General features: G+C 46.0%; 2 protein-coding genes across 2 annotated transcripts; one reads left to right on the top strand and one right to left on the bottom strand.

Moving 5' to 3' along the window:
* Positions 1-2,378: 2,378 nt before the first annotated feature.
* Positions 2,379-5,600, top strand: LOC139651674 (E3 ubiquitin-protein ligase TRIM8-like; the record flags this gene model as incomplete). Its single annotated transcript, XM_071528686.1, is given in 5 exon segments — positions 2,379-2,474; positions 2,622-2,887; positions 3,008-3,123; positions 3,283-3,831; positions 3,834-5,600. Coding segments are annotated over 5 exon segments (1,173 nt in total), but the record flags the coding sequence as incomplete, so codon positions are not given.
* Positions 5,601-8,136: 2,536 nt separating this feature from the next.
* On the bottom strand, positions 8,137-11,475 carry arl3b (ADP ribosylation factor like GTPase 3b). The gene is made up of 6 exons (XM_071528684.1): positions 11,140-11,475; positions 10,422-10,565; positions 10,088-10,204; positions 9,849-9,899; positions 9,411-9,596; positions 8,137-9,297 (listed from the first exon to the last, which is right to left on the bottom strand). Exons 1-6 carry the CDS (start codon positions 11,140-11,142, stop codon positions 9,250-9,252), a joined length of 549 nt encoding a protein of 182 aa, XP_071384785.1. The 5' UTR covers positions 11,143-11,475; the 3' UTR covers positions 8,137-9,249.
* Positions 11,476-11,477: the final 2 nt, after the last annotated feature.

Raw genomic sequence — 11,477 nt, 5'->3', positions numbered from 1 at the left:
TTAATGTATTTACCAAAACAGTTTATTCACTTGAAAACAGAATTGCCCATTTTGAGTTACTATTTAAATTTGAGTGTATTTTTTAGTGCCTGTGTGTCTATCTTCCAGTCTATGCATTTTTCAATTGTGATCCATTCCAACCCATTCTCATCTGTTGGAATGACAAACAATGCAGTCGAGGGTGGAACAATGAGAGGCTCTCAGTGGGCCTTATCTCCCCAGCACAGGTGCATCCTAGCTTAGGGATCGCCAGTTGTGAGGAGAGGGGAGGGGGTTGGAGTGGAGGAGAGGGAGGGCTTTGGGGTGGGGGGTAGGGGTGGGGTGGGGAGGATTAAAGTGATTCGTCACTTGATTCTGTGGTTTCCTCAGGCGTTTTTATGAACCTCTTCTCTTCCTGGGGGTTTGGTGCGGCACACTGTCATTGGTTGGAGCGGAAGTCGGATGGCTTGCCTCGCCGTTTCTTTCTGAACAGTGGGTGTATTGGGTAGGTGGCAGGGGACTGAGTTTAGTCAGTGGGAGAACCGTTGAAGGCTTCAGCACTGACTCATTTAGTATACCTAACACCCAGTTTGGGTGTCAACCGTGTCAAGCTAGGGTGTATTTCCTGACGGTAAGGCTATGACTCAGCGTATGTATAGTGGAGGCTATAGTTTGCTTGGGGCAAGGGAACGGCCACAGGTTAAGACATGACCTAAATATATAGCTGTGTTACCTAATCTTTTACATCTGCATCTATTCCTGCATTATCACAAAACATGCTGTTTTTGAAATGATTTTCGTCCTACTGTGAGGCATCAGAGAAGGAATGCAGAGTGACCCCCCCCCCCCCCTCCTCACACTCCTAGCTCTTCACCTCCATAAGCCCCCACCATATTCACCTCACTAACTCACACAATCCACCACCCACTCCAGGCGAGGACTGACCTTCCCTCTGGCCCTACTCTCCTGCTCTGGTGGCTCTGATGGAAAAGACACTGTGTTGAAATGACAGCTAAATAGAGCCCTCCCCTCTTTATACCCCCCCCCCCACACACACACACACACACACACACACACACCCCCAAAGGTACCCCACACATTCTCTTGCTACCCCCTCTGGGAACCTTCGGCTCCTCCGACCTTGTTATTCCCCTGGCTTCTGCTCGGAGCCTAACTCAATCAATCAGCACAACCAGGTCACAGTTCTGGATCTAACCATGCCAACTGTGTGTGTGTGTGTGTGTGTGAGATCTAGGGCAGTGGTTCCCAACCATGTGCCATCGAGGCCCAGGAGTATGCAGGTTTTCATTCCTACCAAGCAGTACAGCAGCTGATGACACTGATTAGCACCTTCAACCATAGAGGGGGAACTAATCGGTGAAATCGGCTGCTGTTTGGTTGGAATGAAAAACTGCATGTGCCTTGGGGCTCGATGGCACATGGTGGAGAACCACTGATCGAGGCACATTGACCTGTAGTGCTAATGACCGAGAACTGCAAAAAGTGAAATGTTCCCTTTAGTGCCCCATTTAGTTCTTTTTCCCTATTGATTTTTATTTTTATTTTGGATCTGCATCAGATTGACATTACAGAATTATTTAGACTCTGCTCCTTTATCAGAATACATCGCTAACACTAAAATGTTACACAAGCCTCAGTCTAGAATGCCAAGCTATGATTATTAATATTTTACAAGATCAAAATATTAATAGCATGAAGGATCAGCAACTCTGTCAGTGCCATTCCTACTTCCAGACCCTCGATTTATGCAATGTAGCAAGCGATGTAAAGGACTGTTCATGTAGCATGGTGCCCGTCCATATTTGGCTTTTCTTGCCATCAGCTGAGCCAGAAGGGGATCTTGGTTTGGCCCGAGCAGGCGTCTGCTGTTGTTCACATGCCATCACCATCCCAGAAATAACGAGTGTTGTTGTCACAACATTGCCATAGCTCACAGATCAGGCCCAATATGTGTGAATACATGTGCATCTTTTAGAGAGCAAGAAGTGGGAGAGCAGCACAGATAGATGAGAGGAGCAATGGGGAGAGAGTGGAGCACAGGGAGAGAGAGGAATGCTGGGAGAGAAGAGCTGCTGTAGCTTTTTCTGCCTCCTTATGCCCATTTATCCATCTCTGCTCGCTCCCTCCAGCTCCCCCACCATTATTCCTCACTCACTCATGCAAACACAAAATAGCTGTTGGTTGCTATGACAGCATCCCCCTCCCTCCTCCCCCACAGGGATTGTGTGTTGGATGGAGACTAAATTAGCCGGTTCCCCGGCTTCTAATATCTCAGGCACAGGGAGGGGATGCTAGTGGCTAGCTGAGGTCACTGCTCGCCAAAGCCTAAAAAATGTCTCTTTCTTTCTTTCTTTCTTTCTTTCTTTCTTGTCACATAGCAAAGCCTGTTGAGACAGCAGGAGCGAGTGGAGGAGAGAGTGCAGGACATCGAAGAGCAGCTTTGTAAACTCGACTCTGACAAGTGTGTGGTGGAGGTACGTTTGGCACCCTGCACTGTGGGCGTTTACAGAATTATACTAATTTTACAGAGATTCCACACAGTGTTATGTAATGTTAGGGAAATCGTGAGTGGATATCTGTATTAACGTGTGTGTGTGTGTGTCCATGTTTGTCCTCTATAGGACAGGGTGTGTGAGTTGAAAGAGGAGGTGCGTTTGCAGTACCAGCGAATGCATCAGCTCTTGGAAGAGGATCTCGGTCGGACACTGGAGGCTCTGGACCGGGCCCAGTCCCGGTTCTGCCAGGAGAACGCCGCCCAGGTTCTGGCCCTGGGAGAACAGCGCCATGAGGCCCAGAAGCTGCTGAGCTCGGTCCAGACGGCCTTCGGCAAGGCAGAGGAGCTCAGCTTCATGAAAAACACCAAGCCTGTCAGAATCCTCATGGACAGGTGAGAGAGATGTTACTTGTACTTGTATCTTCAAAATGGATATTTTGCTTTTTACACTTGCTCATGTAACTTATGTTTCTGAGCAGACCTCTTATCTTGCATTCTCTCTGCAATTTGCAGGTCTCAGGCATGTGTGGGCAGCGCTCTCCCCCCTTATAAAGTGGGGAGTCTAAATTCAAAGCTATTCCTTTCTGAAATTTCAAAGAGAGAGAAGAGCTTGAGGAGAACGCTGGAAGGTAGGAGCTCAAACACACTTATCAGGTTTTAATCCAGGCCATGGCTGTCGTAAATGTGTCAAACTTCTAGCAGATTATATTTTACCAATCTGAGTCATAGGTTTTTTTTTACCTTCTCTCACCACCCACTCCTCCCTATTTCTCTCTCTCTCTCCTCAGCTCCCCTCACCCCTCCCTCGACCTTCCTGCAGTCTGTTCCTGCTTATCCCAGTGGTCAGAGCTCTGGCTCCGGAGCAGAGAAACGGAAACACTCCACTGCCTTCCCAGATGGAAACGGGAACGTCGGGAAAACCACTGCCCCCGGTTTCAAAGACTCCTCCTCTTCCTCATCTTCCTCCTCATCGTTGGCCAAGCAGCCCTACCTGGGTTCCAGCTCCGCCTCCGGAGAGGGCCAGTCCACCAATCAACAGCCTCTAGGCCCCTGTGGCCCTTCCCACATCAGCGAGGGCAGCGGGACAGGAAGCGGCAGTGGCTCTTTGACCAACCACCATTCAGGCTCTGTGTTCGGCTCCTCCCACTTTCCTCCCGGAGGCAGTAGCTCCTCCCATTCCTCCCAGCAGGCGGTGCTGCCTCAGTACGGCGGCCGTAAGATCCTGGTGTGTACGATGGATAACTGCTACTGCTCCGGAGTCCCGTCTGTGTCGGGTCACCGTAGCCATCCCCCCTACCCACGTTCGGGCTCTTTCCCCTGGGTCAGCGCCCAGGACTACCCCCTCCCCCCGGCCTGGCCTCTGGGGGTCCGTCCATGCAGGGCTTGGCAGTGAGGGACTGGATAGATGCCTCACAGACACACAGACATGCAGACTTCTATGGGCTCTACGGACAGCCCTCTGCAAAGCACTATGTCACCAGTTAACATAGACACACACACGATACACACACACACACACACACACACACACACACTTAGATTTAGAGACAGACACCCAAATAGTACACCTTTACAGGCTTTATTGACAGGATAATACACATGAACACACTCAGATTTAATGCAATTACATGCACACACTTAAATAGATGTTTATATCCTCACACACACCACACACACACACACACACACACACACACAGATCTAGAACATGTACACACTTTCGGGGGCAGGGTTGATCTCTTTGTGTTTTATTTCCTTGATTTTTTTTTTTTTTTTTTTCTGACATTGACTCATGTAGTGTATTATACATAAAGTGTCAGTGCATAAACAGCAGCCATTCACACTAGCTCAGCATAGCATTTTCCACATACCAACATTCATCGGTCAGAGCAGACACACTGAGCCCTGCACTAGGGGCCTTGGGTGAGAGGATAAGATGCATCATTTTATTTATAGAGCAGGAGAGGGATTGATAGAAAAGGAAACTTATATACTTTTTTTTTAATCTTCTCACACTTCACATAAGCAGAGGCTGAGGCTAAAGGGAATAGGGATAATACGATGCAGTGCTGAGCTTTCTGGTTTTAGTCCCTTAGCGTCTGACGTTTCCCTATGATATTATCCCTCCCAGTTGTACTAAGGTCAATTGCCTTATGTTATTACCATCATATTTTTCTCTGCCCATCGGACTATGTTTGACAGATCCTTTAAGAGGACAGCGGCCTCTTTGTGTCTCTTGATTTTGTTGCTGCACTTAGGCCTCCTTTCTTTGCTGAGTTCAGGGATGTATCGTACGGCTTGAACACAAAACGCTCTTCCATGTTCCCCACTGTGTGGAACACCCACAATGCACTTGTGGACGCCTTGTTATGCCTGGACTACAGATGCCAACCCACAGAAGGACATTAGAGCTGCATCTGAGGGGTTAGTTGACCCTGACCTAGTCCTCTGAGTTCTGGGAATCCAGCTCCTATTCCTAGCACTCCCTTTCTGGAGTTGGGATCCAATCCCCCTTCCTGCTGCCAGGCTTCCCGTAGGACAGAAATTCTTCTGAAAGAGACTGTTTCCATTTAATAGTTACTATGACTTTGTGTTATTTGCTACATCCGTAGGTTTCATGTTTTGTCTAGAGAGACTCTTTGACTCACAGAGACAGAGCCGAGACTGGACAGACCAAACCAATCAACGCAAGCATCTGGAGGATTGACGATGCTGTAATTGTACTTCCTGCAGGGCAAAGATGTCACTTCCTCTCAACAAGCACACTAGCTCCTGGCTTCCTGTTTGCAGCTGTAAGCATGTGGGGAAGAGTTTTATAAGCACTCAAAAAAAAGAACAATGGGAAAACTGTATGCAGTTTTAAAAGAGTGTATGAAAGAAGGGTGGGAGGATTTTTTTCATGAACTTTTTCTAAAGAAAGAGACTGGACTGCTTGATGTAAGCAATGGTCGTCATCCTAAAAAAGAGTTGTTACAACAGTCAACATACAGAAAAAAAAAAAACAAAAGTATCTTTTTTGTAAATATTTTGTGAAATGGAAAAATTACAGACATGTCATTTGGAGGAGGGTTCCAAATAAATCAACAAATTTAAACCGGTCTCTCCTGTTAACTCTGTATGTACAAATCCCCCATTTTCTCACGCTGGCTTAATATTTCTCACATCTGTAAGAAAACAGAATGTCAGGGTTTGTATGTAGCTCAGAGGTTTTCCATGTACACCATAACTCATATCGCTGACATTCAACAATAGGTCATATTGTCATACAGTCATCTGCGTACTCTACAAATGACCTGAAGAGAAACTGGCACCTCCCACTGTACCCCCACCAACATTATATCATGCAAGCCTGAGTCTGCCGTTACTACATATACATGCAAATGATCTGCTGGCTGCCCTGTCTGCTTGACAGTTTATATATTAGCGCATTTATTTATCTCGCAAGAAATATTAATAGAAGGACAGACGCATGTAACCACAGCTTTAAATGTCTGTGTCCACCCAGTACAAACAGGACCCATGAGTATGTGTGGGCGGAGGCCTGCAGAGAGAAAACAGGATGGAGAAGAGGAGTCTCGAGATGAGTTGTCATTCAAACAGAGACTCTGTGTGTGTGTGTGTGTGTGTGTGTGTGTGTGTGTGTGTGAGTTCCTGATTAAGCTGTTGCATTACTGCTTTCCCCCATCCAGCACTTGGAGCTTCAAGCTCCTTCAGACAATAGGGATGATCCACTGTGTATGTATGTGTATGAGAGAGTGAATAAGGAATAGAAAGGAAAGATTAATACCTTTTAGTGTAGAAGAGAGTCAGCCGTTTTTGTTCATGAAGACTAAAGTTTCAAAATGGTTCATGTTTTTGTGTGACATTTAGTTGCTTAAACGCAGGAATGCAGGAATTTCTGTCGCTCCAGCCATAATCAGAGCAGTTAATGTATATGTACATAACAAAATTATCATCTTAAACATTCTGCTTCCTGCTCCACCCCGCTCTCTCTCTCCAACTCCCACCTCTTCCCCCTCTTGAGTCGGTGGAATGAGAGGTCCAATGTGCTGCCTTTCTCACGTCAGCAAACCTCAGTAGAGGAAGAGAGAGAGCCAAGAGCTGTGGTGTCAGAGGTGCAGCATAAATTACAGGACTACTTTTCTATCTCTCTCTCTCACACACACACAAACACACCCCACCCCCCCGCCCCCCTTCTCTCTCTGACACACACATTTTCTCACACTTGCACACACAGCTGCCGAACAGCTGTCTGATCCATGAGGAGAGAGAGGCAGTAATCCCGTCGCCTACGTCTCGGTGATATGTATCTCTCTCTCTCACACACACACACACACACACACACACACACACACACTCGCAGACACACAAATACACTGTCTGGCTCCTTTAAATCACCCACACACTGTGGGGGGAAAAAAACGCTTTTATTCACTGATAAAACAACCACAGAACTTTGTGTTCTCTCCTTCAGAGGTTTCGACAGACGCCTGTAGATAAAACACTAAATAGACTCTGCCCAAAGGAAAATTGGCTCTTTGATTTTTTTTTTGAGTTCATGCAGCCAGTAAAATATTTAATTTTTTCATTACCCTCAAAGCACCGATCCATAAAATGCCTTTGTGCTTCTAAATATGATTCACTGTCTGCGTGTATCATAGTTTCCATAGTGCTTTGTCAGAATTTAACATAACTGGGAGTTAAGTACCAGAAATGAGGAACAATACAAGTACATTCTGTATGTCTGAGTGGAGAGGAAGATTGGACAATGAGAATCTTTGTGAGAGAAGAGAGGCCGTTTGAAAGTCTCCGAGGCGCTCTGAAGCCACATCCTATCCTAGAGACACACACACGCAAAGTTAGACATGAACACACGTAACACACAGAGCACGCTCTTCGAAATGCAATACCTCTTTCTGTCTTCTGAGCAATAATTTATGGCCCCGAATGTAGTTCAGTAAGTATGCCTGTAGGGGACATCAAGCACTTCTTAAGACACACACTGTCTCTCTGTCTTAAAAGTCATAATGAAATAAAAAATTACTTTTTCACCTTGTTAGTTCATTTTGTCATAATACACACCTCTTTACCAGTATGCCAAAGAATGTGCTTTATTTTTATTTTCTTGCTTTTTTTTATATCAAAATCCCATTACTTTTACTTCCTCATAAATTCCAACCAATAAAGCCATCGCATAGTTTGAGCAATAACGCTCCTCCACCTTTCCCATCAAATAAAAGTGCCTTTCTCTAAAGGATACAACATTTGTTTAATTTTTTGAATGACCCCCCCTTAAATTACCCCCTCAACTGTAGTACACATATAGGACACAGTACTGCTGAATGCAAAGCTGCAGCAGGAGACACACACACACACACACACACACACACACTCTGGCCTGGTCTGCTGTCTCCCACAGCGGCCTCTCCAAACAGGCTTTATCACTGTCATCACCAGCTGATCCCACCTGCCATGGCTGTGTTTGTGTGTGTGTGTGTGTGTGTGTATGCAAATGTCTGGTAAGATTAAAAAAAAAATCCCTTCCTGATCTGAGTAAACAGGCGTGCATGAGTAAGTGGAAGCGATTTCTGACTGGTTTCTAAATGAAATCATATCTGGAAACATTTTTTTTTTTTCCTCACAACCTTTTTTTATTCACGTACCTTCAATCCTTGGACAGATTACATTCAAGAATATCAAAAGGAAATGCCTAAGAGTGAATTCCCTCACTGACCCCCGAGACGCACAAAGAAATGCATTGTAACATACGTATACCTCTGTTAAAAATCTGCCAGCACACATTCGATATGCAGATATTATAGACTACCAAGTACAGCTGGGTAACACATACTCTATAACATGTGCATAACGCAACATATGAACACAGGGCCATGCTATTTACACTTGATCATCAAAAAATGTAGTGCCTCTTAACCATTTCATTTCATAATGTTCTTTTTTTTTTATACATATTAACATGTATCACCTCATAACCTTTTACAGGGGGAGTTAAGCACAGTAGACTATTTCTCTGATGTCCTAGAAACCACACACACACACACACACACACACACACACACCACACCAGTTGTTTTGAAAGCATCCTACATTCTACATCACCATAAATAAAACAGTTACAAAAATATACCTCACTTCAAACAGAGCCATAGCAAGAAAAGCGCTTACAGCCATCATGGAATGATAAGATAAAAAAAGAAACAAGACATATAGACCTGCATGAATGAGAGTGGAGAGAGAGAGAGAGAGAGAGAGGGGAGGGGGAGGCGGGGAGGGGATTCTGGTTTCCAGGACAGCATGTAAAAGGTGTTTAAAAGAACAGGCTGGTATTCCAATGAAAGACAGCAGTTACGGGAATGTTTGAGGTTCCACCGAGGGGCGGGTGGAGGCTGGGAGCGGCTGGGACTCGGGTGGCGAGGGACGGGAGGGGAGGGGAGGAGGGTGTTTTCCTGGCATGGGTTCCCTTTGAAGGCAAACCGCCCTCCCCCCCTTTTTTTTTTTTTTAGAAGCAAACGCGGGAGTCGTGTTGAGATTAGTTAACATCGGCGATACAGGAGATGCAGGGGGTTAAAAACGCTCTTCAAGTCCATGTTGGATTAGTAGTGTGTGTACATTCACAGGTATATCCCATCTTACTAGGGCTCAGGAGGGTGCATGTGTGTGTGTGTGTGTGTGTGCGTGTGTATGTGTGTGTGTTGCTGCTGCTCCTCCCGAGTAGTAGAAGACTAGAAGCGGAGCTACTTTTTCTTTGCGTTGACACTCTTGCAGACCCAATTCATGCCCTCCTGAGAGAGGATGGAGAAAAAACAGCAGGATATTAGAGACAAAAACGAAGCACAAAACGATAGTCATTACAATTCCCTCCGCAATGAACACTGTTTCTGTTTGTGCTCCTCACCTGAATCCCCTCGCCGGTGAGGGCGGAGCAGGACTGGATCTGCCACACCCGGTCCCGGATGGTGTGCAGGTTGAGACCCTCGGCGATCTCGGAGGCCGGGGCGGCCGTCAGCAGGTCTTGCTTGTTAGCGAAGATCAGCACCGGAACCCCACTCAGCTTCTCTTCATCCAGCAGCTCAGCCAGCTCCTGCAACACACACACACACACACACACACACACACACACACACACACACACACACACACACACACACACACACACACACACACACACACACACACACACACACACATACATCCATGGATTATACATTATACACAAAGACACACACAAATAACGACACAGAAGAAGAATAGACTCAAATTCTCGATATTAATAGAAACAGCTAAATATTATATGCAGAACACACATATATCGACAAATAAAAAATAGAAATACCTGTCCCGTTTCCTCAAATCTCTTTCTGTCAGCACTGTCGATGACATAAATCTGAAACATATGGCAGTTCCTTTGTTAGTGCGTGTTGCAAGTCCTCAATACATCCATGTGATAGCCATTGATTTCATTCAGGAGGGGTTGAAGTAGATTTTAGTAAAAAACTAAGCTGCTATGTGAGTCTGCTGCTGTGAGTCTGCAGAAACACAACCAGGAGCTGTGGTGCGTCAGGATCTACTCACCAGCACATCAGTGTTCTCGAAGTAGTTTCTCCAGTAGGGCCTGATCTTCCTCTGGCCTCCGATGTCCCAAACATTCAGTTTAAAGCCCTGAGACTGGACGCTCTTAATGTTGAATCCCTGAGTAGTTTCAGTCGGAGAAAGAACAGAAAACACATTGGTTAACGTCAGGTTGGTTAGAGAGGCCAGCTAGTAGGCAAGGGGTTACTGATCTGATCCCAGCACTGAAAATGGCAACAACTGCCAAAGTGCATCCAATCCCCATGTCAGTCTGCTCCAATAACAGGTAATGAGCCATTTGAAATCAGCTGTGTGTGCATGAGCTTGTCCTCCATACCTGTGTGGGGGTGATGTGGCTGATGTCCTCGGATGCTAGCTGTTTGAGCAGAGTGGTCTTTCCGCCGTTGTCCAGACCCAGCAGCAGAATCCGAACCTCCTGGTCTGGTGTGCTCTTTAACTTGCGCAGGATCGACAGCAATCCCTGCAACGAGCCAGCCAGTAGGACCACATCAATGAGCAGAGCCGAAACAACCATGTGATGATACTTGCCAGGGGAACAGGGGGAGCATTGTAGCAGTAAGCCACCATTAGCTATTGTGGAATGGCATCCCTTCCATCCACCCCGGCTCCTCACTACAGGCCGTGCAAGTCAATTTCCAGCCTCCTCCATGGCTTGGAGGATGCGAAAGCACTCTCCTAAGAGGACCAGCAAGGATAACAGGTCCTGTGACTAACTAGCTACCAACATTATCTCTTGTCTGTTGTGTAGATAGCCATGTTGGCTAGCTGCTTCAGTGGAGAGCTAGCTTACGCCAGGCAAATCGGTGCTAAGCATAGCTTGCTAGCTAATGGGCTAGGCTAATCTCCCGTGATAAATGAACGAAGCAGCAACACAGCTTTTGCAGTCAAATCTTTGTTTTTTTCAACAAGCTGCGAACGGCAGAAGAGGTTGAATTGCAAAGGAATATAAATGAGCACTAATTGACGCGGGTCATTGGGCATCTGGTGCGTGATGTCTCCTGTAATGGCTAATTATTACAATAAATTAAACTCACCATCTTGTTGCCTTATCTCCCCGAGAGACGCCGCCGAGGGTTACTAGGGGGAATGACGTCAGACGTACACTTACGCACGATCGAAGGCCGAGCACAACACAAGTGAGGATTACCTGCCACGGTTTCCTCTTTGTGAAAATGACATTTCTTACCCATGCAAGCGTCTACAAATGTTTATTGTTCACAAATTGTTTTTGTTAATTCTGGTGTGATATTTTCTGTATCTTACGCGACGCATAACAAAACATGTCTGTATCAGATATGTAGTTTGTATTGTAGCCCCGTGCGAAATGGTTAAAATTCAAATGATGCAGTCAAACTGGCGTCTATTTTAATAT

Source organism: Centroberyx affinis, unplaced genomic scaffold (assembly GCF_046629955.1).
Source record: "Centroberyx affinis isolate AG114_WGS23_722 - 3 ecotype Tasmania unplaced genomic scaffold, CSIRO-AGI_Caff_v1 ptg001699l_1, whole genome shotgun sequence".
Taxonomy (NCBI): Eukaryota; Metazoa; Chordata; class Actinopteri; order Beryciformes; family Berycidae; genus Centroberyx; species Centroberyx affinis.
This window is presented reverse-complemented; position numbering and strand designations above follow the sequence as displayed.

Coding starts and splice junctions, on each gene's coding strand:
- arl3b (XM_071528684.1), bottom strand. Junction 10,205..10,421: donor GCCACATCACCCCCACACAG/GTATGGAGGACA, acceptor GAAACTACTCAG/GGATTCAACATTAAGAGCGT. Junction 9,900..10,087: donor TCGAGAACACTGATGTGCTG/GTGAGTAGATCC, acceptor CATATGTTTCAG/ATTTATGTCATCGACAGTGC.